Raw genomic sequence first — 27,686 nt, forward strand, 5'->3', positions numbered from 1 at the left:
AAAATTGAAGCACGATTGGTTTATTTTTCTGTTATATGGCATCAATTTGTGTAAAATTCACGTCGCCATTGCGGTTGTGACATCTATTTAATAATAAAGAACTAAGGAACTTGGTGGTCTAAATTATTCACGCAAGTAGGATAGAGTTTGCTTCTGTTGTTGAAGCTCTTGAACCGCATATCATTTTTCTTTTTCCATTAACAGCGAACGCGATGAACATTATACTAGTATAGAATTGGAAGAGTTAGAGAAGCTCTTATGGAAAGTGTTTGCTCTTCGATTTGGTACTTCCTACAAGTATTTTCACTTTTATTTTTTGGTAGTATTTATCGTTAGACGACTACTGCTTTAACATTTTGTGTATTATTGAGCATTTCAAGTAGTGCAATCAAAGAGGTCGAGAAAAAAGTTTTGTGCATAGTATTGATAACTATTCAGTTCGTACGTTTTTTGAGAGGAATAAAGAATGCTGGCTGGAATTTCGAGACTTTGCCGTTACGCTTCGTGGAAGCTCGGTTGTCAACGTCTGAATGGTAAACCTCCCCTTTTCAGTTTATCATGGATGATAACTTAAGAGATGCACAGGAAACAGCCAGCCTGATCGAATGTCCTGAAACAAATCAAAACTCTACTGATTCTGCATCTGATGATGAGCAACAAACAGTATCAATATCTTCAGCGGTCTCGACTTCAACTATCGAGAGTACAAATTCTGTCAGCGTTGTAGCACCAAGACAAAACACAACATCGTCTCCAGTGATGACAAGACCACGAGCAAATATGAGTCTACCCTGTGGTTCGGGATCTGCGTCAGCAATTCCTGCCAACTCTCATCCCAATCGTAAACGGTCCTCGCCTAATAGACAGTCTGCTAGTAATGGCAATGGAACAATTTCAAGAAATGGAGACCATGTTAGATCTTCGCATCGACATTCAAATGGAACCAGTAGCTCCAACGAATCGCTGACTGGTTCGTCTAACAACGTGGTGAAGTGTTCATCGCCAGCTAAGAACCACGCGCCAAGGAACCGATATCACCATCTTGCTGCAAATCGAGCCTCTTGTGGTGGATCTCCGGGTAGTTCCAGTGGATCTCCAATTGGTGGAACAGGGTCTAATGGTTCGCCTAATGGTGGAAATGGACCGCCACCAATCCCAATAACTCTGCATCAGAGCGTCTCGGTATCAAATGTTGATAGAATTGTTCCTGTTTCATCGACATCGTCTCAATCCCAAAGCGTTCCATTCTTCATAAATGTCACTCCTCCACACGGAAATGGCCCCGATGAAAGCAGCACTGATAGCACTCCTTCCGAGGTCAGTATTACTTCGAGTTCTCCGAAGTCAAGCACGGCGTCAGTGCACAATTGGCAGTCGATGAAAATGAGCATGGCTGAGCGATTGGCATTCCTTTTCAATAACGAGACTCTGAGTGATGTGAAGTTTGTTGTTGGACGAGGAACCGCTCAGCAGCGAATTCCAGCTCATAAATTCATTCTGTCAATTGGTAGTGCGGTCTTCAATGCAATGTTTAATGGTTCTATGGCTACGAATGCTACTGAGATCGACCTCCCAGATGTCGAACCAGCTGCATTCATGTTTCTTTTGAAATTCCTCTACACGGACGAAGCCCATATTGGACCAGACACTGTAATGACTACGCTGTACACTGCTAAAAAGTATGCTGTTCCTGCTCTTGAGTGTCAGTGCGTTGACTTCCTCAAGAGAAACTTGAATGCGGAGAATGCATTCATGCTTTTGTCTCAAGCTAGACTATTTGACGAACAACAGCTAGCAGATCTGTGCCTGGAAACTATTGACAAATGTACAACAGAAGCTATAAATGCGGAGGGTTTTGTGGATATTGATTTAGAAACGCTGTGTTCTGTTCTGAGAAGAGACACATTATCTATCCGAGAGTGTAAGCTATTCCAGGCTATAGTGCGCTGGGCCGATGCCGAGTGCCAACGACAGCAAATTGCGTCGACAGCCGATAACAAACGACAAGTACTCGGAGACGCAACTGCGATGATTCGGTTCCCCTTAATGTCTGTCGAAGAATTCGCTTCTTGTGCACAGACGAAGATCCTTCAAGATAAAGAGATTGTGAATCTGTTCCTGTATTTTACCTGCAATCCGAAGCCAAAAGTTGAATTTGTGGACAAGCCCAGATGCTATCTGTCAGGATGTGAATATACGTTGACTAGATTCAAACAGGTGGACTGTCGATGGGGCTACAGTGGGACGCCAGACAAGATCAGGTATTTTGGGAATTACTTATTAGTGGTGATGGAAAGAGAGGTTCTCATTAATTGTGGTGGTGGCTACAGAGTTATCAATGTCCTCCGACATTTCAACCGACTTAGCGCTTTGTATAGTGCTATAAGTGGAGGATTCGTGCGCAATTGAGGACGCCTGAAATCATTGATGACAAAAAAACCACAAGGTTTTTTTTTCAAATATGGAAAAGCGATGGGCAGCATGATTTAGCTCTAGTGTTTTATTTTGGTGGTTGTTTGTTGCAACACCGAATACTCGAAGTTTTTTTTGGTAACGTCTGAAAAAGTAAAAAATCATTTTCTGGTTTTGCATATTGATGAAATATCTTGAAGAAAATACTTTCCAACAGGTCGCTCAACTGTCCTTGTTGGCGGAGGTGTGCTCGTGAATAGTTCAGAATCCATGGCGAGCCTATTAGTGATCTTGGTTGTACGACAATCCAAAGGATTTGGATTGTATTGGTGCGCTATCTTTTTAAAAAGGACTTGGTAACATTTTTTTATTAATAGCCGCACAGCGATAGCTGAGGCTATTATTGGCCTTCTCTTGGTTTTTTTTTATTTCGTCGTCATGATTTTTGTTACGACCATATGACGTCACAGCCATTTTTTGTTCATTCGTTCATGCAATTTCAACTGAATTGCATGTGTGACGTCATTTTTCGCTCTTAGTGGAGCGAGTTTTTTTGTTCATGCGCGTGATTAAATTTTTGGTCACACTTGACTTACCTCACTCTCAAAAATGACTTCCTCACTTTGAAATTGACTTTTATTTACTTTAATTCAAAGAGATAAGGTCAAATGGGTGTGTGCCACTCTAAATGAAGGTTATTTGAGATCAGCTAATAGAGGCAGTAATAACTTATACAGATTTTAAATCAAAATATAACATATCAGCCTTCAATGAAAAGACGAATTTTTTTGGTCTGTCTTTTTTACTGTTTTTTTTTAGAGTGCCGGTCTACGAATCTATTGCGGCTATTTTCTGGCAATCTGCCAGCTATGTTTTTAACAATTGGGTAACATTTTATTGTACTTAAGAGAAAATTACAGAAAACGGAAATCAAATTACCGCATTTGCAGAAAATTCCCTCCCCAAAACCGAAAATTTCTTTCGACGCCACCTTTTCACTCCACTTGAAACACGTTCACACTTTTTTCTTTGACTTTTTTTTATCAATTACCAGTCAAATTAGTGGTATTTTTATTCTTGATGTAGTAGTAAAGGGAGCACAAAAATGAATAGCTTAGAAGCGCGTTTTTTCAAACGTGTTTAAAATGGAGTGAAAAGTTGGCGTTGAAAGAAATTTTCGGTTTTGGGCAGTAATTTTTTGCACTTGCGTCAATTTGACTTCCGTTTTATCTGTTTTTTTTTCTTAAGTGCAATCAAAATGGACATCCCGCATTGGGCCTCTAGAAGGACAGTGGTGGCTTTTTTCCAGCAATCCGAAGGCTATATTTTGAAATTATTTTATTGTTATGAGCCCTTATCTTAGTGATTCGGATGACATTGAAACTATTTGTTGCCATAAGAATTATTCAATATTTTCACGTGTTTTCTGTAATTTTTGTCGTCTTATCACTCGTTCCCGTTAATGACGGGTCTCATAGGTTGCTAATGTGACATTTGAATGGCCGCAAAATTTAATGGATCCATCTCTTTGCTAGAGATTTTTATGACTTTGAGACTATTTGTTTTCAAAACATATTAGCGAATTTCGAGTTTTCACAGTTTTTCCTGTTTTGTTTTATTACTAAGTCTCATTAACTACAGGTTGCTTTTCTTGCTAATGAGACATAATTGAATGTAATTAATGGTTTCTGTTTATAGCTAGTGATCTTTACGACTTGCAAAAAATTTTACTTTCATAAAAACAATTAACTGTTTGAGTTTTGCCCGTAGTTTCTGCTTATAATTTGTCTCATCAGTCAGTACCAAAGCAGTGGTGTTTATAACATTGACTCTATTAATTTTCAAAATATGTGTTTTCCCCCTTTCTCGCCTTGTTGCGAGAAACGGCGTTTCGTTGTGGTTTTAGCGTAATTGGTAAGATGGGGGACCGCTCTTCTGAGGCTCGAGGGTGCGGTTCCGTGTGGGGTACCTTCATTTTTGTAGACATGAAATTTTCTAATGAACAACCTGCCGCCTGTTGTTCGAGAGCAATTCTTTTGACTAGAGTCGGTTTCGTTCCTGTGAGTTCTTCGGGGATGAAAAATGGTAATCCTGTAAGTTAAACGCGTGAGTTCTGAAATGGAACAAAATTGCATTTTAAGGCGCCTCTCGAAGCGCATTTTTAAGAGCAGCATTGGGCAGCTTGGTTGAGCGAACATATCGAGAGAGGTCAATGACCTAGAATGCTCAAACTAGATGACTGAGAACCGAACCTGGGACACAAGACTGTTAGTCAGGTGCACTTACCACGAGGCCATGAGGGCTTCAATGTATGCTCGCTCATAGGGAGTATTTAATTTCCTGGGTACTACGTGTTTTTTAATTGCCCCCGAACAAAGTTAGAAATATTTATTCTGATTGTTTTTTTTTCTAAAGTTTTAGTTTTACAGATTCTGCGCTATTTCAGAACACTCTTAGCCTTCAACTAAGTTTTTCACTCTTTATGTTTTGATATTTGTGTGATCTCAAGTGCTGTCAATCTGAAATGTGTTTAATGATAAGATAAAAGCTGTTATCAGGAACGGTGGTTTGTAGTGGTTTTAGCGCAGTTGGTGAGATGGAGGACCACTGTTCTGAGGGTCGAGGATTCGAACCCGTGTCGATTCCTTCATTTTTGTAGACATGAAAATGTGTAATCAACACCATGCCTTCAGTTAATTCGAGAGCAATTCTTGCAACGCGAGTCATTTTATGTTCCTGTGATTTTGGGGATGAAAAATGCTCATCCCATATTGAACGCTTCGCCTCTAAATTGGGACAAAATTTTTGCATGTTTAAGGGGCCTCTGGAAGCGCATGTTTAATTACCGCATTGAGCAGCTTGGTTAAGGGAACATATCGGGAGAGTTCAATGACGTAAAAGGCTCAAAGTAGATAGATGTATGGGTCTCTAACCTGGGACAAAAGACCGTTAGTCAGGTGCAGTTACCACGAGGCTGTGTGGGTTTGAAAGTATGCTCCCCCAGAGGAATGATTTTCTGACCCGGGTACTACGTGTTTTTTGAATTGCTCACGAACGAAGTTGAAGTATTTATTGTAAACGTGAGTTTTCCTGCAAAATTTTAGCTTTACAGATTTTGCGCTATTCGAGAAAACTCTTAGCTTTCAACTTAGTTTTTCGCGCCTTATTTTTTGCCTTTTGTCTGATATCAAATGCTGTCAATCTGAAATATCTTTATTGATACAATAAAAGTGGTTGTGAGAAACGGTGGATTGTAGTGGGTATAGAGCAGTTGTTAAGATGGACTGCTAATCTGAAGTTTGAAGCTTTTTTGTAAAGGTATTTATTTTGCAAAGTTTTACCTGTACAGATCCTTGGCTATTCTAGAACACTCTTAGCTTTCAACTAATTCTTTCACGCTGTACATTTTGATTTTTGCTTGATCTCAATCTGAAATAAGTTTATTGATAAAGTATAAGCGGTTGTGAGAAAGGGTTGTTTGTAGTTGTTATAGCGCACTTGGGAGTCCAGGTTTCGAACCCGTGTCGGGTATCTTCCCTTTTGTAGACATAAATTTTTCTAATCAACATTGTTGTTCGAGAGCAATTCTTGCGACGCAAGTCGTTACATGTTCTTTGTGTGTTTTGCGGATTATAATGCTAAACCTATATATTAAACTTGTGAGCTCTAAAGTGGGATAAAATTTTTGCATTTTTAAGGGGCCTCTCGAAGCGCATGATTAAGAGCCGATTTGAGCAACATGGTTAAGCAAACATATCGAGAGAGGTCAATAACCTAAAAGGTTCTAAAAAAGATGGGTGAGATTCGAGCCTGGGACAAAGACTTAGCCAGGCGCAGTTAGGAGGATGTACTGTCCTGGATAGTACGTGTTTTTGATTTGCTCCCGAACAAAGTTTGAAGTATTCCTTGTAAACGTGTTTTTTTTTTTACAAATTTTTAGCTTTACAGATTTTGCGCTAATCTAGAACACTCTCAGCTTTTAACTAAGTTTTTATTGCTTTACTATTTGATGTTTGCGTCATCTCAAATGCTCTCAATCTCAAATATGTTTATTGATACGATAAAAGCGATTGCGAGAAACGTTGGTTTGGTAAGAAGGACTGCTAGTTCTGCGCTATTCTAGAACGCTCTTAGCTTTCAAGTTTTTCACGCTTTGCTTTTTGATTTTTGCGTGATCTCAAATCAACTGCTCTCAATCTGAGTTGTATTTTGATAAGATAAAAGCGGTTGTGAGAAACGGCGTTTTGTTGTGGTTTTAGCGTAATTGGTAAGATGGGGGACCGCTATTCTGAGGCTCGAGGATGCAGTTCCGTGTGGGTTACCTTCATTTTTGTAGACATGAAATTGTCTAATCAACAACATGTCGCCTGTTGTTCGAGAGCAAGTCTTTTGACTAGAGTCGGTTTTTGTTTTTTTGTGTTCTTCGGGGATGAAAAATGGTAATCCTGTAAGTTAAACGCGTGAGTTCTGAAATGGAACAAAATTTTTGCATTTTAAGGCGCCTCTCGAAGCGCATGTTATTAGAGCCGCATTGGGCAGCTCGGTTAAGCGAACATATAGTGAGAGGTCAATGACTTAGAATGCTCAAATTTGATGACTGAGAACCGAACGTGGGACAAAATGCTGTTGGTCAGGTGGGAGTTACCACGAGGCTCTGAAGGTTTGAAAGTATGCTCGCCCAGAAGAAAAATTTACTGACCTGGGTACTACGTGTTTTTTAATTGCTCCCGAACAAAAATAGAAGTATTTATTTTGAACGTGTTTTTGCAAGGTTTTAGCTTTACAGATTCTGCGCTTATCTAGAACACTCTTAGCTTTCAACTAACTCAGTTTTTCGCTCTTTACTTTTCGATTTTTGCGTGATCTCAGATGCTCTCAATCTGAAATGTGTTTATTGATAGGATGAAAGCGATTTTGAGAAACGGTGGTTTGTAGTGGTTATAGCGCCGTTGAAAGATTGAGGACTGCTAATCTGAAGTTTTGAGCAGTTTTAGTGATATTGTTTTAAATATCAGTTTTATAGTAAATATCAGTCGCAATTGAGCTCAATGGTCAACGGCGCTCCTATCGTAACATGTTTGAGGGGTCCTTTTTTATGCAACCTAGCATAAGATATGCTTTTTGAGACACGCTTTACCATCATATTTTAGCTCCAAATATGCACATTTTTTGCGCTCATTAAGCATGCCGTATAGCAAAAACAAGCAGGTCACAAACTCCATCGTTCAGAAATTTGCTGCAGAAAGAGCAAAAGACAAGCGCAATACGCATAGATAGCGTAAGTGGTGAGACCTATGGCTGTTAAAGGAAGGGCATGGTTTCAAGCTCGAGTCGGTACAAAACAGAAACCTCAAGTTCTTTTAAAACTTCTATTCGTGTAAGTGATTTTCTTGTTATGGTTTTGCGGGCCTGCTAGTGGTCATCCAAAGAATTGGATGGTGTTATTGCGTTTTCGGAAGATCTATGCAGTTCTTGTAGAAATATAAATTCAAAAGAATAGCAATGAACAATAGTGCGCCCTGGCAGTATTTCGAAGTACTGCATTCTAATTTTGGCCTCTGTGTAACATCATTGTAGTGTTATAACTAGTCACAGGGCTCCTTCTTTGTTATCGTAAGGTTGCATAATGTCAGTTTACGTCAACGGTGATTTCTCGTCATAGGAAGCCCAAATTTTAATTATTTTCTGTCTTTTCTAGACGTATATGAAATTTATTCTCATTTTTCAGGTAGAACTCGAAACGTGGTTGAGCAAGATGCATTTTGTGTTTAGGTTTCGTGTAAACCAGAAGATCCACATAGTTGGTCTTGCTCTTTATGGCTCTACTCAGCTGCCCATGGAATACCAAGTCAGCATACAAGTACGTGTTAACTCAACTTACTTCGGAAGTTGTTTACAGTAGATCGCAGGATAGAGGACACTTTTATACCAAATTAATTATGATACAAGAGGAATCAAAAACCGTGTTCTACTTTATTTAGTCATCATTTTTCTAAGCTATCGAAGGCATCAAATAAATTGACAAAATAGAGTATTTAAGGTTTCGTCCCCAAACGTACGCTCAGGTGTTTTTTTAAAAAACTTCTTTTTTGGAAATTTGATGGTTTATGAATTTTTTATTGATTTTTTTCAGTGACTGTTAACGTTAATTGATGATATGAGAAACTCAGTCCTCATTATTTGCATAGAATTTACTTTTTGGCTTGTTAATAGTAAATGTTTCTCGGACCATTTGAGTTTGTAATCGTTTTTCCCCTAGATCACTCATGACGACAGTGGAAAAGTGTGCGGAGACAATGACACAAGTTTCGCTTCTGATGGCTCTTCGAACACTTTCCGAGTCATGTTCAGGGAACCAGTGGAAGTCAGGCCTCACAACTCATACACTGCATCCGCCACCATTGCTGTCAGTATAGTGATAACTGATAACAATCATAACACACAATAAATGGTTTTGATGTATTACTGCGCACTAGACGGCGATCAGGGAAAATCCTATATATTTTTTGCATGTCGTGGGTCACATGTTTAATATGGGTCACCTTTTTGAGCGCACTGAAAGCCATAGCCTTTTTATCAGCGTGGGTTAGAATTAACTTTACTCGAGTCTCTAGTTTTACGATTTTGCCTCTTTTGCCTGACCAGTTGTCTGTTTTAGAGACAATCACAAAAGTTCTAAAATTCTTATAGTTTGTGTTTTTTTCGTTATTTGTTTTTTCTTCTGATTTTGGCCCTTATAAAGAGTTCACGGGTTTATTTTTTTTCAACATTTGCAATGGTTTACCTCACTATCATTGTTGTCCGCGAAAGCCTATAATGCCTAATCTTAAAACATAGGGGAGCGAACAATGCTTAAATTTGCTTGCTCAAAATGAAGGGTTTGACAACGTAATGAATTGTTTAGTTTCTTGTAGATTTGAGATACCCAAATAATGACATGTTAAAGCAATGAAGTAATAGCTTAAATTGTCTGGCCGATTTTCTCATTTTTTGTCGTCTTCGTGTCTCAATCCGGAATTTTTGCACAGCCTTTGGTTACTCAGTCGAATTTTAAACTAAAATGCCTCTATCTGTATGAAATGTAGTTTCTGATGACATTGATTACGTCATTGGGATCTTTTGTTACAACTAAACCGAGGCTGTACCGGTTGCAATTTACAAATAAGCTCCATCATTTTGGTCTCGAGAATCAGGATTCCAATGTTTCGGTCTCCCTCATTACTTGGCAGTTGTCCATTTTCGTGTGTTAATTTACTCGCTCTTAACACTTTTTCCCGACTATGTTTTCAGATTAGCGGTATAAGCGTTCGTGGAAATTGGTTACAGTAAGCAAATTCCATTCAAGTTTGCTTTCGGTTTGGATATATCCGACACTAGTTTTAACGATGAGTGTTTTTGGGGCTAGAGCGAAGAGTATTGACAATATTTCGTCACTAATTTCAACGCCTTAAGTAACGGATCCTCACGCGTCACGCTTTCCACGGTTGCAGTATCCAATAGCTAAGGTTGTTTGAATTAGACCGAACTGAAGAAAGCCTAATTGGTAAGCAATTTCAGAAATGTCCTCGATACTAATTGTGGATTAAGAAAGTTTTTCGACGAGAACAACAGCCATGTAAGTTTCAACTCAATCCGAGGCCATCTTTCCGCTTGTGCAAAAAAGTTTGGGCCAGAGACATTGGAGCCGAAAATACCCTTGTGCAGGCTTAGGGCCACGAGAGCAGTTAAACCTTTGAGTTTGGTCTCAATTAATTGTTAATAAATACCATGAATAAAAGCTTCAGGCTAATTACATGCTCAAAATGGTGGAATTGGGTAACTTTCCGTGAGTGCTAGTTACATAATGTTTGCCGTTTCCACCATATAAGTAACTTATTTCCACGTTTTGAGTAACTAAATTACATGAGAAATGATTATGGTTATTGTCACTCGTTTCCTCAAAACGCCCAATTTTATTAAATTTACCTCTTCGGACATGACACGCAATGATATTTTTTTCGTTTATCGGAAATTTTTCATAGTTGCATATTTTTTCAGTTAGCAAATAAAAATAATTTTTAGTTGTGAATTACATGAAAAGCGTTACACCAGTTATTTTGTCCTTAGTTTTTTATTCTGAGTTTTACACCTGCAAATCGTTCAGGCAGCCATAGACCCCCCTCCCACCTACGACTCCAAGAAGAGTATGGTATTCTGCAGGTTTTTACAAGCTGAGGCAAGTTTGTTCATGACTTGAATTTTAACTTCTTACTCGTCGGCCATTTCCCTGAGTTTTTGAATTTTGACTTCTTTTTCTGATATTTGGACTTTAACAGTAGCTAAGTTTTTAATGTAAAGCAATTAGGAAGTGCTGGTAATTTTCAAGGCGAAGAGGCCATTTTGAGAATTTTTGGTTCCATAAGTTGCTCCTTCTTATCTAATCTACAGACCCCCCTCCCCACCTGCCTACTGAACCCCTACCTACCCCCACCTCTCCTCTGCCTGCCTACCTCCACCCCACCTATCCCCCTCCTCTCGGGGCACCTACCTAAGTTTTTCCGTTTCCGGTATTCTTCGGGCTGTTTTTTAAGCTGAAGCAAGTTTGTTAACGACTTGAATTTCGACTTTTCTATTCGACTATCTACCTCTGTGTTTGAACTTTGGCTTCTGCTTTATAACATTGGATTAAACAGTAGCTTAGTTTTTAATGCATAGCAATTAGGTACTCCTCTTTGTAATTTTCAAGATGATGAGGTCATTTTGAGATTTTTAAAGTCCCCCTTCTTATCTAAACTACAGACCCCAAACCACTTACCGAACCCCCCCCCCCCCCCCCCCGACATACCGCACGCATCTCCCTGCCTACATACCCGATCCCCCTATCTACCTACTTACCCCCCCCATATGCCTTATCTATTTAAGGGCACCTAGCTACCTCTGCTTACAACCCCCACCCCCTCCACCACCTATACATTACCACCCCGCACGGTGCACCCCCGTACCTAACCGCGTTCATAACTAAAAAATGCGTCTAAGATTTTAATTGTTTATTCTTTTTATGGTTCTGAATTAGGTAATGTTAGTTATTATTTCACGAAGGTTCGAGTCGTTTCTGGTATTCTACCGACAATGAACTGATAACGCCTGGAGTCTTCTTAGAGCCTTGCTACTTACTAGTCTTTATGTATGCGATTCAACGGAACTGCTTTGGAGACATAAGTTTATGGTTCTCAGAGTATGACGCCCTCTCTACCTTGCCCACCTACCACCCCACCCCCCCCCCGCTACCTATCAACACAACTTGGACCCCAATCACCACCCCTGTACACCGTTATACTCGTACCACAGTGCGCTCGAAACCGACAAAGCTAGCAATAAACAAAGCCAACAGTTCGACTGTAGTTTGAGATTAATTTGCTCGACGTTAGTCGGTTATGTTTATGTTACGAGACATGCAAATACGTTGGAAATCTATTCAAAGTTCGAGCACAAATTTCAATCCTGTAGATTATTTATTCAATTTTTCGAAGCTGATCTCAGGAATGTATGGGATGATTTTTTATGCAAATTTTTGCTGGACGGTTTTGACTTTTCAGGTGACTTTTACGCCTTTCACTTTTTTGCTTTGCGTGATCTTAATTTCTCTCTCATCCTTTTAAGCAGCTGAACTCACGTGGCGGCAGTTTACTGCAAGAGGTCAAACAAAAAACGCGTCCAAATTGGCGTCATTTTAAAACTTTTTTAGTGGTTGTAGATAGTGGTATATAATAACCTCTCGTGACGCCATTTGAGGCCCGCCTCCTTTCTTATTTTGGTTAGAGCACAACCTCCTCCCCCCCCCCCCCCCCCGACTGAAGTCTGAAGCAGGCTGCAATAGATTCGAGCTCCCACCAGTGGTTCGAGAGCAATTCTTCCGGCGGTTGGCGATTATGTTCTGAGTTGTTTTCCAAATTTCCCAATTAGATCCATTTTTTTAATGAACTTTAAAAGACCACATCATTGAGTTTCTACGGTTCTATTAATTACCCTGAAATGGAAACAGCACATGTTCAAATGTCAATTACTTACTAAGCAGCAGCTTTTTAGCCGAGTATATATATATACCAACACTCGTCACTTTTTTAGCCATATATTTTGGCTAGAATTCAATAGAATTTAATAGCGAAATTCGCGAAAACTTGTTTTAGACCAAATGAAAGTTTTCATGCGGAAAACATATATTCTAGTTTTAATCTAAAACTGCTAGAAAATGATACGTGCAAGGCATTACTAGATTAGGCCAAATGAAAGGCTTCTTCAAAATATTAATGCTCCTTTTCGGTCAAAAATTTGAGTTTTGCTGCATTTCTGACCAGACCAAATATTTTCCAAAACTTGTCTCGTACTTCTGGAATTACTATGGTAGCAGCAAAAAGAGTAATGAGTACCTCTAATGTGGTCCAGTGAGATTTTGCATCTTGAAAAATAGTGTTTATTATGTCCGACCAGTATTGGGATTTTTATATCCATTTTTGGCCTCCAAGCTGCTGTTATCAATATTTCGTAGCGCAACAACTTTTCAAGCAGTGAAAGAACATAACATTTTAATAGCTCGACCATCTTTTTGAAAGTTGAGATAACGAGAATGACAACTGTTTGAAAACTTGACACAATTTTCAACTAATGTGAAAATAACTCCCTAATGACAACCAATCATTGTACGCAACTTTTTGCTACATGCATCAGTGTATTAATGCATGTACGCATGGTGTGTGTCGTTGAAGTAAGGTAGAAAAAACAACAAATTAACATCTGGAAATGAGGGTCATAAATTGAATTGTCTTTTGAGGCTTTAAGAATAATATTTGTTCATGGTTTTCAGGTTTGTTTGTCTTCAACTAATGTCTTAGTACCTACGCGACTCACTAATTTGGATTTAAATGATAATGCAATCTGGCGAGTTGAATCATAACTGTGATTAGCCCTCTTTGATCTTGCCTTGAATAGTTATAGCATTGGCGGAATGGTCTGATCACCGCGAATTGTTTACAATTTTTGGGCAAATGTAGGTGCAATAAATTCAAATTGTGTTTTTAATTGAGGGAATAATTTTTCAATAATTTGTGGTTTAAGACTGTTGGTTGTTACAAGAGAGTATCTTTGCTAGTTTAATGCTTCCCTGATCTGTTGGCCACATGCAGTTTGTAGATTTTCTTTATTCCATCTCTGATCTCTTAATACCACCGTGACTTGACTGGTGGGCAGTGGTGTGAGTTGCCCATTTATTAGTTGCTTAATCCCGTGACAACCCGCACCGGAAGTCAAGCTCCCGACCGTCTCTGCCCCTCGAACATAAAACGGGGAAGACGCAACAGCCAATCATGGCGTGCCTGTCAATTCAGGATACCTCATGTGCACTTTCAGACGAAAGAGGTCCTAGTCGATTCGATAGATAGTTACAGGCTTTCCGCATTAATTATGTATCTTTCATGTAATTACATTTTGGAAAACCAAAATGAATTCAGACTAAAAACTAATTGAATTAAATAAATACTAATCACGATAATGTATATTTAGTCTTAGGGCTCCTAATGAGCTCATTTCAAAGGAACTGCATAATTTTTGCTGTCGAAACTTGAGGGCTAATTATTTGGTTTCTAGGCCAACATCGGTTTCTAGGCCATGTGACTGTTAATCCCCAAATGAGTTTCAGTTTCCCTCTCTCCGATTGTTGATACTAGTGGGGATTAGCTCCCGGGCATTAAATTTGCGCAGCGTGCACTAATTGATTGCAGTTCTGAGGAGGAGGAGTGGTCTAATTTTGTGTATGTAGCTGGTCTAGTTGTGTACCTGTGACGAGACTTTGACAGGTGAAGTTTGATAACTTCTTCCTGTAAAAACCTGTCAACTTGGAAAGCTTTATTACAGCCTCGGAAACTTCTAGTCGAGATAAGCTGTACCGGATACGTCCGGAGAGATCAACTTCTGTCCAAATTTTACGACCAGTCTAGCGAAACTTGGGAACTCAGAATATTGTCTGTGTGTCCACTGTAATTAGATTACCCTGGTCGCTCACAGGCGCTGCAACTTGGAAACAAAAAAAGGGTTTTGTGAATTTTATACTCGAGCTCTTCTACTTGAGTTGAGTTTGAGAAAAATTGATTGTAAAAGAAATTTATGCGAACATTACTGTTGAAGTGATGAAGTTATTGGTGTAGAGTTGACCTTTTTGATGAGACCTTTAATCTTGCAATCCTTAGGAACCGTGAATTTGTGGTCTCAGATTTCTAAGATTTGGTCAGATTTCGTAGCGTTGCTAACAGTTAAGAAAGGAATGCAGCAGAGCAGTTATTTGAATCATATTGTTTTTTTGTACGTTCGTGCGGTTTCACGCTATAGCTATTTTTCAATTGAGCTCTAATGAAGTTTGAAGCGAATATTGTAGTCATATGCGTCTTTGGGTCTTTCCCATCATAGCCCTCCCATGAAGTTATAGCTCCTCATTTTGGTATATTTACCCTGATGGGGGGCTATAGGTTATATGACCACTAAGCTTGGGGGGGCTATAATGGGAAAGACCCGCGTCTTTTTATGCAAATTTTTTGCTTGAACGATTTGACTTCTTGATTGACGTTTTCGCTATAACATTGGGTATTGCGTTATTTAAATTGCTTCTGCTATTCACAATTTTAAGCAACTGAACTGAATTGGCAGCAGTTTATTGACCGTCAAAAGTCCACCGAAGTTTGTTTCCGGTTTAATAGCCGCCCTCATCTTCTCAGCCGGCTATTACAGCGCTCCTATTTTTTTTACAATTCAAAGAATTTGAATTGTATTGGGGCGCTGTCTTTTTTAAGATCTGTTCACACATTTTTATGATTTTTGAAGTCAAATTGGAGTAGTGATTTTGGTCACGCCGAAACAGGAAGTGGAGCGAAAAAGCGAGTGGTTTTGAGGCGTGCAGTTTTTTTGCTCTAAATTTGAAGTAGAAAGAGAAAACGATGTTTGAACAAAAATTCGCTTTCTCGCTAGTGGTTTTTTCTTCACATGCGGCAATTTCACTTTGACTGTTACTGTTTTTTTGATTTTTTGGATCGGATTTTTTTCTAAATGCTTTTTCCCAATCCATTCATAGGCCGTTCTAGGTCTAGCTTTTTGTTTAGTCAATGAAAATTCTTTGAATTGTACGTCAGGACTTGTCCTGCTGTGTTTTTTTTACTTCGTCGAACTTTTTTCGCTTTACCCATTTTACCGCTTTTTCGACATTTTGCGTGAAAACTTTTTGACTTTTCTAGGCTAGTTTCACTCTTCTGTCATTCTGCTCAAAGTCCTTTGTAATATACCTTTATCCGGCTATATTATCGTGTTAAGTTTGTTGAAGTAATGTTTCTCGCTAATTTAATTGACTACTTAGTAGCATAGCTTTTGTTGCCTAAATTATTCTTTTCGCTTGATTAATCATTCAGGGCCTGAGCGGTATTAGTTTTGCTTTGGAGCAGGGCCGACAGCCATAGGATTTGTCACTAAAGGAAAAAGATTTCAATCTAAGACTGAATTACTTGACTGCTGAATTTCAACTTGACAATTTTGGTTCTGTCGCTCTGGTTAATACATTTTAAGACCTGAGGTCCGTATTTATCAAGATTAACTCAATATAAATAGAGCTTCTGGCGCGTGCTGGCACGTGCCAGGCAAATAAGATGAACATAGTGAAGTGTACATTGTAAATATAAATACAGGTTAGCACTGTCACAAATTCCTCTGTTATGGGTAACTGAAATAACAAGAAGATAATTAAATGGTTTTTAGAACAAATATACTTGAAAGTTTACAGGATATTAATTAATTAAATATACATTTTCTCATCTTAATAAGGCAGAAAAATGAAGTCTTTATATGGCCTTGAGATTATAGCAAATATAGTACTAAATAAGGCGATAAGTGAAAATGGGGAAAAGATATATCCATTACTATATAAAACGTACATCCTTTTAAACAGCAGCTGCTCAGCAAAGCAGTTCAAAATGAAGAGATAGAAACGTGATAAACCCATAAAAAGCACATTTTTAGATGCCCGGTACTGGAACTTTGTTCTCATAAGTTTTAGTTACTATCTATAATGCTTATTGGTATTGATACTAGACCCTGTAGCCTCTCACTGAGAGACAGGAGTATGTTCATCTACGAAATGACATCAGAATAAATCGCACTTGAAATTTTTTTTTGTACAAATATCAATTTTTGTTGATATTTTTTTTCTTGCAATCCCAATAAAGTTATGGGAATCAACGGCGGCTATTTTCTGGCAATCTGCTGGGTATGTTTTAAATTTAAATCATTGCAGTTGTCTTTAACGAAAATCATTTGATGCTCTTTAGGGAAGTTATTGCTCTCATCCCCAGATAAAGATTGCTGCTATAAAATTGACCCCGTGCATGTTAGATAGTCTTGGGTCCGTCCAAAATCAGATATGTTGTGTCAAATACCATAACATTGCATGACAAGGAGACATCATTTTTGATCTTGTATTTTAAAGTGCTCTCAAACAAAGTTTTTAGCAGTTATATTAGTCCTGTTGGTCTTTTTTTAATGCGATTTTTGCTTAACCGTTTTTGCGTCTTACCCATTTGACTTTTCGTCCTCAAAAGCGGGATAAACAGAAAGCGCATTTTTTTCTGGTACCTGTCCTTTCATTATTGTTTTTCATTAAACCATTGTTTATTTACACATATTCTTTTAGTTTGTTTTACTTTTTTTGGTTTTAACTTAAGTCACCACTTTCACGTTTGACCTCTGACTTACCTCACTCTTATACCGGAGGCATCATTCGACTATGCGAAATTGCTTTTTGATTTCCTTGCAAGTTGTAGTCGTATTTTGGTTTCAAGCCAATAATTTTGATACGTACTTGGGGACAATTTATTATCATTATTATTACCAATTGAAAAGTTAAAAATTAAATAGGCGATTATTGAAATGGTATTTTGGAGGCGGTTAAGGTCAGGTTTTACTTCGAGTTGGCTCCAGAGTCTATTTTTACTTCGTCTTTTTCGATATAAGAAAGAAAAAATAACGTTCGATATAAGAAAGAACAATAAGAAAGTTAGTTTTTAACTAACTCTTTTATTGCACAATCCATTCCAATTTATAATAGTCTGCCTTCTAATATTAGACTGAAAACAACATGGAAAGCTTCCTTAAAAAAAGAACTGAAAGAATATTTTTGGAATGAATTTTTGAAGGACCCAAAAGTAACTGATGAATGATGACATTGAGAGCATTAGATTTTATTTTTATTTTTAATCTTCATGATGTACATATAAAATTGTTTTATGCTCCCATTGTAGGCCATTTTTTACTATTGTAAGATTAAATTTTTAGTTACGTAATTTAATGATTTTATTATTTAACGTAATGTTATATTCTTAACTTTACATTGCCTCTTTTACCATTTGCATTTTATTCTTATGTGTATCAGAGGAAATTAACAATGTTCCTTTTTTTCTAAGCTACTAGGTATAATTTTGTTTTCTTTCGGTTGTGATCACTACTACAATTTCTCTTATCCTTTCTTGACTCTGCTGGAAAGAGTTTGACCAGCGATTGAATCCCTGAGGCTAAGTAGCGTTACAGAAACAAAATTAATTAAGCTTTTATTGTCAATTCAAGTTTCTATAGAGATTGTTATTTTCCAGGGGGCGGATAGTCATTATGGGACAAAGGGCATGCGGAAAGTGCACATAGACACTCCAGATGGGAAGATCGTGTTCCACTTCCAGCACTCTCCTGGAAACAACAATGGCACTTCAGTCGAGGACGGCCAGATCCCCCAATTCATATTCTACACTTAGCCCTAAACTTTTGTACAATAGAAACAAAGGGCATTCTTAGAGGCTGTGATAACAATGCAGTTGTAAGTTGATTTCGTAAACTTGATCGACACTGTTGAAAAGCTAGGTGAATTTGGATAAGAACGAGGATAACTTTTCCTGATTTTGAGTTCACTCAAAAAAGACAGTAGCAATTGACAAAGTCTTTGTGTAACAATTGAAAAGTCAAGGTGATTTAGAGTTCGGGGCATTTTTTAGTCGGGCGAAGCAGTTTTGAGTTAACCTTGAGGAAAAATTTTAATTTTAAAAAAATCAGATTTACAGTTGAGGTTTTTTGAACGCAAGCTTACCTTAACTTTGCTTTGTGTGTTTTTGAGGTGACTGATGGTTGTTGTGACAATCGCTAAACGAAAGAAGCTGAAATAAAATTACCCTAGGCGTTTCCTTATAATTTCTTTTCTACAATTGTTTCCAAGTATTTGGGCCTTCTCGGTCCTTTCAAATTATCGTCTGGCCGAATTGTACTAATTTTTCGTTTTGCGTCTCTTGTAATTTTTGACGATTGGTCGACATTTTCTCATTTGGATGTGTGGCTCATTCTTTGCACGCTTATTAGCGGCAGAATTCTGGACAAACAGTTTCTCCTCGATGAAGCGAATTTTGCGACAATCTTTCACCCACAGCTTTTACTAGTTTACCTTGTAATGTAATCTCAATTGCAATGCAGAAACTTTAACGTGTTGGATTGATTGAAAGAAAAATAATTGCTTGAGGTTTTGGAACATCGTGGTTTTTTACGACTCGAAGAGGAGTATTGGTTTTCTTAAGGTTTTTTTTACCGGAAGTACTATTTGTTCAGACGGCGTTTTGACCTAAAAGCGAAAGAGAGTAAAAGTGTCTTGTGAACTAATTTTTTTGAGCGAGAGAAGTTTTTTGATCATGCGTTTCTAACAGTGAATGACTTTTCGACTTTGAAAAATGCTTTTTGACAGAATGCCGCATATAGATAACCATTTTTGGCAGTTTTTTCTTCCATTTGGCTCAATTTTTTCAATTAGTTATTTGGTTTTTTGTAGAGATAATTTTCGATTGATGCTACATTAATACATAGCTTTCTGAAATTGATACCATAAAGTTTTATAGAGTCTAATAATTATTAATAGCCGCCCTCATCTTCTCAGCCGGCTATTATAGCGCTCCTATTTTTTTTTACTTCGTCGAAAAAAAAGTGTTTCGCTTTACCTCATTTTGCGTGATATCTTTTTGACTTCTCTAGGCTAGTTTCTCTCTTCTCTCATTCTGCTAAAAGTGATTTTGAACATCACTTGCTCTGCAAAGCAATTCAAAATGAACAGAGTCAGTATAAAAAATTGAAGTCAGAAGTAGAAACGGGATAAACCCATAAAGCCCAATTTTAGATGCCCACTATTTGAACGTCGTTCCTATAAGTCTTAGTTACCATCTCTAATGCTTATTGGTATTGATAGTAGCTCCTGTAGCCTCTCTCTAAGAAACAGAAGTACGTTATGTTCAACTACAAAATGCCATCAAAATTAATCGGACTTAAAAAATGTTTTTGTGCAAAAATCTTTTTTTTTCAATATCTTTTATTCTTTCAATCCCAATCATGCTTATTGGAATCAACGGCGGCTATTTTCCGGCAATCTGCCGGGTATGTTTTTCAAGTTTAATTTGGGCTCATTTCTCCTTTTTGGACATTGGTCCGACTTTTTTTCTGAAAAATCAGTGTATATGGCAACTTTCGTTTGGCAATTCGTGCACTGAACAACTCTTTTTGGAGGGAGGTCTTTTTTGTTTAAAAAGTTGTACACAAGCTAATCCGATTTTTTTGCAATTTTTGTCCAATTTTTCTTTGTTTTTGTTTGTTTTTTGTTTAAATTAGTCGAAAAAGACCTTCTGTGAACAGCCAGTCGTTTAATTTTGTAACTGAAAATAGGTTTTCTTGTTGACGTTTAATCTTCCAGTGAAAATTGTATCTTAATTACAATTTTAATGTTTTTGTATAATTTTAATATTTTGACAATTGTTCTGCAAAGTATTTCAAATTCTGAAATCTCTGTAAAATGTTTTTAATTTTTAAGCGCGGAGAGAAGAAAGAGTGGCTGGCGTTTTGTTCAATTCGTTTTTGAACGCGAGCGAGAAAAATGTGTGACAAAATTTTCGATAAGCGAGCGCAATATTTTGATCACGTGTGGCTTTTTCAAAACATTTTTTTTTAGTTTTAACTCCGATGTTTTCATTCAAATTCGTTTTTAACAATTATGCAAACTATTAGTTTAATAATAGTTTACTATGTGTTTGGAAGCATATTTGACCATCTGAAGCAAATATTTAACTTTTAGATTTAAATTTCAACTTTTTTTACCCTATTGCCTTGTTTTAAGCTTTTCTAGCAATTTTTCGTCATTTTTATAGCATTTGCGGAGTTGTGTGGTTTAAATCTTTTGCTCTGGCAGTTTTGGGCATCTGTCGTTTCGACTGTTAATTAATTTCAAATATTTTTGTTGAAGGAAATTTGGGGCTTAATTCGAGCAAACGTTTTTCTGATTTCTCGGTGGTTTAAAGCTGTTCTCGACTGTTTCGTCTAACCTAACGTTTTTCGCTGTAGTTTTTCTTGGTCTTTTCTTATTCATGAGTTGTTGCTATTATGAGACAACCCATCAATTCTAGACATGACACTTTTCACTAAAATAAATCACTTAGATTTCAATAAATCACTTAGGTTTGATATTTTTCTCATGTTATATGGATGAGTGACTGATCTAGCAGAAGAACCTATAAAAACTTTTTGCCGAACAATGGTTGGGAAGACTCTTCAAAGCTAAACAGGGCACTTCAATTAAATAAATTTAACAATTTTCTCATGTTGTCAGATTATTGGTTCGGAATTTGCATTTAGCATTTGCAGAGAATTTTTTAGAGATTTTTTTTCGGTATTGTCCGTCATCGTCTCATTTTCCTTTCCTCAGATTTGTCTCTATGAACCCATTTCATGACGTTGTGTGCCAATTATTAGTGTTTGGTTGCAATCTACCTGTATTACCTGGTCTTTTACCGTTGTTTTGAGTGGCAGCTAAAATTATTTTTCAGATGCTATATCGGTTCGATTGTCAGTTTTTTTCATAATTTTCCTGTTATTTTTTCTCAAAATGCTCTGTATAATTATGTATAATGTGCATTAGATCAGCGAGGGTGGTCATTTTTTTTCTTCCGCAAGTTGGTTCCGGAATTCTTCCGGCTATGTTTTTAAATTCGTCGTCTCCGTCAATGATTCTTACGACCTGACTTCTTGGAATTGACTTTTCAATGACTGCAGTGACTTGTACTATTTTCTGTTAAAATTTGTATGTGTGACGTTATTTGTTCTGCTTTTAGGTCAATTGTGTGGCTTACCTCGCTCGACAAAATGACTTCTGAACTCACTTTTGGAACTTTAAAATTTATGAACATTTACTAGTTGAATGAAGATCAGTAGTGCGCTTCTAAGTAGTGCCAAACTTATATGCCCTAATTCTTGAAAATTAGTGTTGAGTTTTTCATTTCGAATAAGAACCTTGAAAATTCTCTTTTTTGGGTTTTTTCCTTATACAGCGTTCGTGTCTCTAAAAATGACAGTCCGAATCTAACCAAGAAGTAATGGTCTATTAAATTACTGGTTGTCGATCTGTTATCTTATTTCTTTAGTTGTTTCAGTTCCTGGAAGGCCACAAGCGTCTATCGCGGCTATTTTCCGGCAATATGACGGCTATGTTGAGAGAATAGAGCTTATCGATAACCGTTTTTAGCCATTTTTTGTACATTTGGCTCATTTTTTATAGCTGCGAAGCTGTAAGCTGAGCGAAGCTATATTGCGGTGCTCTTGGTTTTTTTTGTTTCGTCGTCTGACGCTCTTTTTTCGTTTTACATTTGTTCACACAGCAAAGCTGAAAGTCAAATTTTCTGAATGACTTCTCCCTCTCACTAACGGTATTTGCGCGCGTGACGTCATTTCTCACTCGCTTTAGCAAAAGTTTTTAGGTTATTTGCGTGATTAGATTTTGATCATACGTGACTTACCTCACTCAATAAAATGACTTTTGCACTTTAAGTTTGATTTGAATTTGTTCAAGGTCAAGGGAACTCATTTGTGCAGTAAAGGTCCCTAATAAGAGGCTTCTGCGGAATGAATTTTAACAAGCTTTATTAATTTATCGCTGAATGTTTTTTACCTAGTTTTTTGAGCGGCGTCGATTTTTTTTTCAATTTAGATCTGTATCTGTTTCTATCTCTATTATATGGCACGCAGGTCTATGCTTTCGCAGCTATTCCGGCAATCTGCCGGCTATGTTATTGTAATTTGTTTTGATCGATGTCGCAATAATGAATAACTATCGGACATTGCTACCACAAAGTTTTGCAGAGCCTAATGACGTCCTTCAAGTTTAAAATGGGCACGTATTGCTCAATTTTTAGTTATTTTTTTCATTATTTTCATTTTTGGATCATTAAGAGGATCATTAAGGGACGTTCCTTTGACAATTCATGAACACCTTTTTTAAACACGAAGTCTTGTTTTTGAAATTGTACACATACTAATCTGATTTTTGTGGTTTTCGCTCAATTTTTTTTGTTTTGTTTGTTTTTGGTTGTAATTAATAAAAGTTTATTTGTGCGCAGCCAGGGTTGAAATTCATTGAAAATTTATTCTCTAATTACAGTTTCAACAATTTTGACAACTTTTTCGAAAGGTTTTCAATTTTTCAAATCTCTAAGCGTTTTTCTTTTCTTGTTTCGACAGAAGGATGACTCTGTAATTTTTTGTAGCCGTAATTCTTTGTTTTTTTTACAATGTGTTTGTTTGCACATTTTGTTTGGCACATTTTTGTTTTCGTCAATCCAGAATTCTTCTACAATCTTTACACTTTGTTTCTTTGTTAAATACTTGATTGATTTTAGCCTTTTTTAGATTTGTGAGGGAGCAAAGAAACAGAAAGTTCAGGAAGTGAACAAGGGTTGAAAAAATTGTTCCGTGATCAAACGCAAAGAGCGGGAGTGGTTATTTTGTTCCCACCTTCTTTTGAAACAGATCAAGAATTGTGGTGTAAAAAAATTCTCGTTGAGCGAATTAAATTTTTTGTTCACGTTCTTCCTTTTAAAGTTTTTTTTGGTTTAATATTTCATGTAGTCTCTCAGGTTATTGAAGACGGAAGTATTACTATGCAGCTTGTTTTGATATCTTTCTGTTGTCTTTTTAGTTAATAACGGAGATTTAACGCTATTTTGAGGGTGTTTCAACGTGCCTGTAAGCGATGTGTAATAGAAAATAGCGTGTAATAGAAAATAAGTTTATTTTGGACCAAGTTGTCTTCATGAAATTCGACAATAAATTAATTTTGATACAATTTTTCTCATTTTTTCGTTTCTCTCATTTTTGCTCCTTTCAATTTTTCCGGAACATTTTTCCCGAAATACTATGTATTATATGAAGATTGAACTGAATTTTCCTAATTTTAAATTAATTGAGCTAATTTTTTAACTCTTTTGACTTCAGGTTGTTGTGTTGTCTGCTTTCTTGCAATTTTTGAGGAGAAATTAGCTATTTGAAAAGCCAGTTCTGCCGCGGAGTACGACTTCGAGTGGTTTCCGGTATTCTTGTGGCTATGTTTTTAATTCGCTTTGCCTTAGATCGCGTTTTTTGTTTTACATAAGTCACGATTTGTCATGACTTACTTCGCTCACTGTTTCAACTGGATGGATTTTAAATTCTTTCACTCATTGAATTACCCAATGTAGTGGATATGTCAATGTCAAAAGAGCAAAAGTGAAAGAAATGGGATAAACCGATAAAGCTCGGTCATTTAGTCATAGTGCATTTGCTTATCGAAGTTCATTGGAGCCATTGCTAGCTGACAGGAGTTTTAAGCTTAATCGCTTGCACTTTAAAGACTGAATTAAGTATGTTTCTGAAATCTGCCTCAAACTGCTCACCAAATTGCAATAATTTTGACACTTAGAAAATTTTCGATTTTGGATAGCCATTTTAGCGTAGTCGTGGATGTCAAGTTGACCCAATGTTAAGTTAGTTTACGTTTGTCCCAATGCTAAGTTCTTTCCCAGATTTAGCTCTTCAATTTGAAGTTTCTAATGTTCTGATTTTTTCTCCCCGATCAAATGAGAATTTTTGAAGTCAATTCGGTGTTCTAGATGGTTTTCTGATTTTCTTGCTCTGATTTTTTTTTGTGCAAAAGCAGTTACTTAAACTGTAGTTAAACCAATATAGTGGTTCGTTGAGAAATCGCTCGGTTTCGCTTATCTGACCATGTCTTAGACAGAGTGGATCCCTCATTGATTAATGTTGGGCTTCGTTCTGAATCAGCTTCTCTTAGTCTCAACTCTGCACGGTACCTGCAAATCAATTCGTACCTGCAAAAGTATTTCTCTTGTTATGACTTTGCTTCTTTTTTATGTTGTATGAATTACTCTCATCAAGAATTATGAAAAGCAGAAATCAGTGGGCAGCTGTTTAACTCAAAAGAAGTTTTAAAATTGTATTCGCTCATTTCATCTTTATAATGCGATTTTTCGCTTGAGCATTTTTGACAGTTTTTAAAATGCTATCGAACTAAGTATGATGCTATTATTGAAAACGCATTTTTTTGTGCAAAGATTTTCGCATGACGTTTTTGCTTTTCGAGTAACTTTTGCTCCCTTGACTTTTTTGTCTTGCGTAATCTAATATTCTCTCGTATTTACAAGTTTCAGCAGCTGAATTCTAGTGGCTGCTTTTCAGTCTACTTTTTGTAATTTTATTAGTGGTTACAGTGGTATAAAATAATCTCTAAGTACACAATTTGAGCCCCCTTATTGAATTTAGTTACTCCCTTAAACTGAAGGAGACAGTTTTTACTATGTTAGCCGGCTAAGTTAACTCAAATAAGATAAGTTGTTGCAAATTGTGCACTGTCAAAAATAGCTTGCGCACATGGGCCATGAGGCAGAATGGAGCATTTTTTCAAAATATAGTCAGAATTATTTTGCTTTCTCTGGTGCTGGTTGATACCCAAGAGTTGTGATTGTCAATAGCTGCCGTCTTTCTCCATACTGCTATTATTTAAATGGTCTCCTTTTTATTAGCTCGCTCTACCTTTTGATCAAATTTCTCGGTTTAAATCAGGGACAATTTTCACGTTTGACTCATGATTTACCCCAGACCGTTTTGAACTGAAGGGTATTTAAATTCTTTCAACCGTTGAGTTTTGTAATCTAGTGAAAACAGTTAATGTCAAAAGAGCAAAATCAAACGAAGGGCGTTATACAGATGTTCTGGTGATTAAGTCAAAGTGCATTAGGTTATCGATGATCATTGGGGCGATTGCTAGCTGACATGAGTATTAAGCTTAATTGCTTGCAGATTGAAGACTGATTTAAGTATAGTTTTGGAATCTGCCTCAAACTGCACACCAATACTTTTTACACTAAAAAATTATTCAATCTGCTTGTCTCGTTGTTATGTATTTTCCCAGTTACTAGTTTTTCGTCAATAATCTGTAAATACGTTGTCGTAATAATCAGCAATCAGACGTCAGCATAATTTATTTCATAAAAATTTGCCCTGGAGTTTTTCGCGTAGCTCTCGTGTTTTAAAATTGTATTCTTTCATTTCATCTTTTTAATGCGTTTTTTCGCAGGCAGTTTTCTGTCTGAACATTGACCCAGCTAAAGTAGCATATTCGACAATTTCTAAATTGCGCTCGAACTAATTATGATGCAATTATTGTGAAAGCGTTTTTTGTGCAAAAATTTTCTCATGACGTTTTTGCTTTTCGAGTGACTTTTGCTCCCTTGACTTTTTTGTCTTGCGTAATCTAAGGTTCTCTCGTATTAACAATTTTCAGCTGCTGAATTCTAGTGGCTGCTTTTCACTATTACTTTTTGTAATTTTTTAGTGGTTACAGTGGTATGAAATAATCTCTAATGACGCAATTTGAGCACCTTTATTGAATTTAGTTACTCCTTTTAACTGAAATAGACAATTTTTACGGCGTTAGTTGGTTGTGTTTACTCAAATGAGATAAGTTAAGGCAAATTATGCACTGTCAAAAATACACGCGCACAAGAAAAATACATCATAAGTCACAATTTTCACGTTTGACTCGTGACTTACCCTACACCGTTTCTCAACTGAATCGTATTAAAATTCTTTAAATCCTTGAATTACGTAATCTAGTGAATACAGTTAATGTCAACAGAGCAAAATCAAAAGAAGCGGGTTAAGCAGATATTCTTGTGAGTAAGTCAAAGTGCATTAGTTATCGATGTTCATTGGGGTGATTGCTTGCTAAAATTTTAAAGCTTAATAGAGTATATTCTTTCGAATCTTGCCGAAACTGCACGCAAAAATAGAACACTTTTTGCCTCTTAGAAAAAAATCCGTCAATTTCTATTTCTTTTTTTTGTGTTTCAGTCCCGATATGCGTCATGGTGGCTATTTTCCGGCTTTTTGCCGTTTATGTTTAGTTGTTGGCTATCTTGGTACAAATAGCTATTTTTGCTCTATTTGAAAGTTTTTGATCACTCTCAGACGATGGTTTGTAGCAATTATTTTATTCTCGCTGGTCTTAATGCGATTTTGTGCAATACCGACTTTAATCTGATAGTTTTTTTCGCTGACCATTTGACTTTTCGTCCTCAAAAATGGGATACAGATAAAGCCTGGGGGCATTAAGTATCTCAGCTGTTCTCTTAGTTCTAAGGCTGCTTTACGCCTTACTAGTCTGCGATTCGCCGAAACTTCTGACATAAATTCATGGTGTGAAGGGTGGTTGTTAAAATTCATCCACCCCGCCCCCATCCAACCACCCCCCCCACCCGCTTTTTTAAAATTGAAATTGTTATTCGTATTCTGTGACTTTTATGTTAACTCGTGCTACATGGAAACGAGGCCTTTGTTTTAGTAAGGGCAACAAACATGCCTTGCAGATTTGGATATCGACCTCTATTAATTAAATGGCAGCAGTACATGCTCATAATACCAATGACGATGAAACGAAAGAGGACTGCATTAGCAACTGGGACAAAGAATATTTCCACAATTCTGCAATATTGAACTCAAATCGTAGTTTATAAACCATGTAGATACAATTCCTGCGAACTAAGAAAATATTAAACTTTAGTATCAATCTGTTCCTTCCTTGCAGTGTTCAGTTTTGCTCACCTTCCTTCTTTTTGGTCAGAGTAGTTTTCAAAGTATAGTTTTATCAAAATGTTAATTGAATAGATAATATCCGACAAACGGATTTTTGAATGTTTTATTGAGTTTGTGTGTCATTTAATTAGAATGTAAATCTCCTTTTCTTTAATATAATTATTAAATGCCAATTTCAGTTTCTTAATGTAGTCATAATACTAAATCCATTCTCATGCTGATAGTACAAATGGGAATACAGAGTAATGAGAAAAAATGAAAATATAAGCCGTTTGTTCAAA

At 36.9% G+C, this 27,686-nt stretch overlaps 1 protein-coding gene across 1 annotated transcript; it reads left to right on the forward strand.

The window, feature by feature from the left end:
• Positions 1-405: 405 nt before the first annotated feature.
• On the forward strand, positions 406-27,686 carry LOC142344646 (BTB/POZ domain-containing protein 1-like). Its single transcript, XM_075396461.1, has 5 exons — positions 406-2,261; positions 8,185-8,272; positions 8,672-8,818; positions 18,066-18,283; positions 27,155-27,686. Exons 1-4 carry the CDS (start codon positions 559-561, stop codon positions 18,219-18,221), a joined length of 2,094 nt encoding a protein of 697 aa, XP_075252576.1. The 5' UTR covers positions 406-558; the 3' UTR covers positions 18,222-18,283; positions 27,155-27,686.

Source organism: Convolutriloba macropyga, chromosome 8 (genome assembly GCF_964194025.1).
Source record: "Convolutriloba macropyga chromosome 8, txConMacr16.3, whole genome shotgun sequence".
Lineage (NCBI taxonomy): Eukaryota > Metazoa > Xenacoelomorpha > Acoela > Convolutidae > Convolutriloba > Convolutriloba macropyga.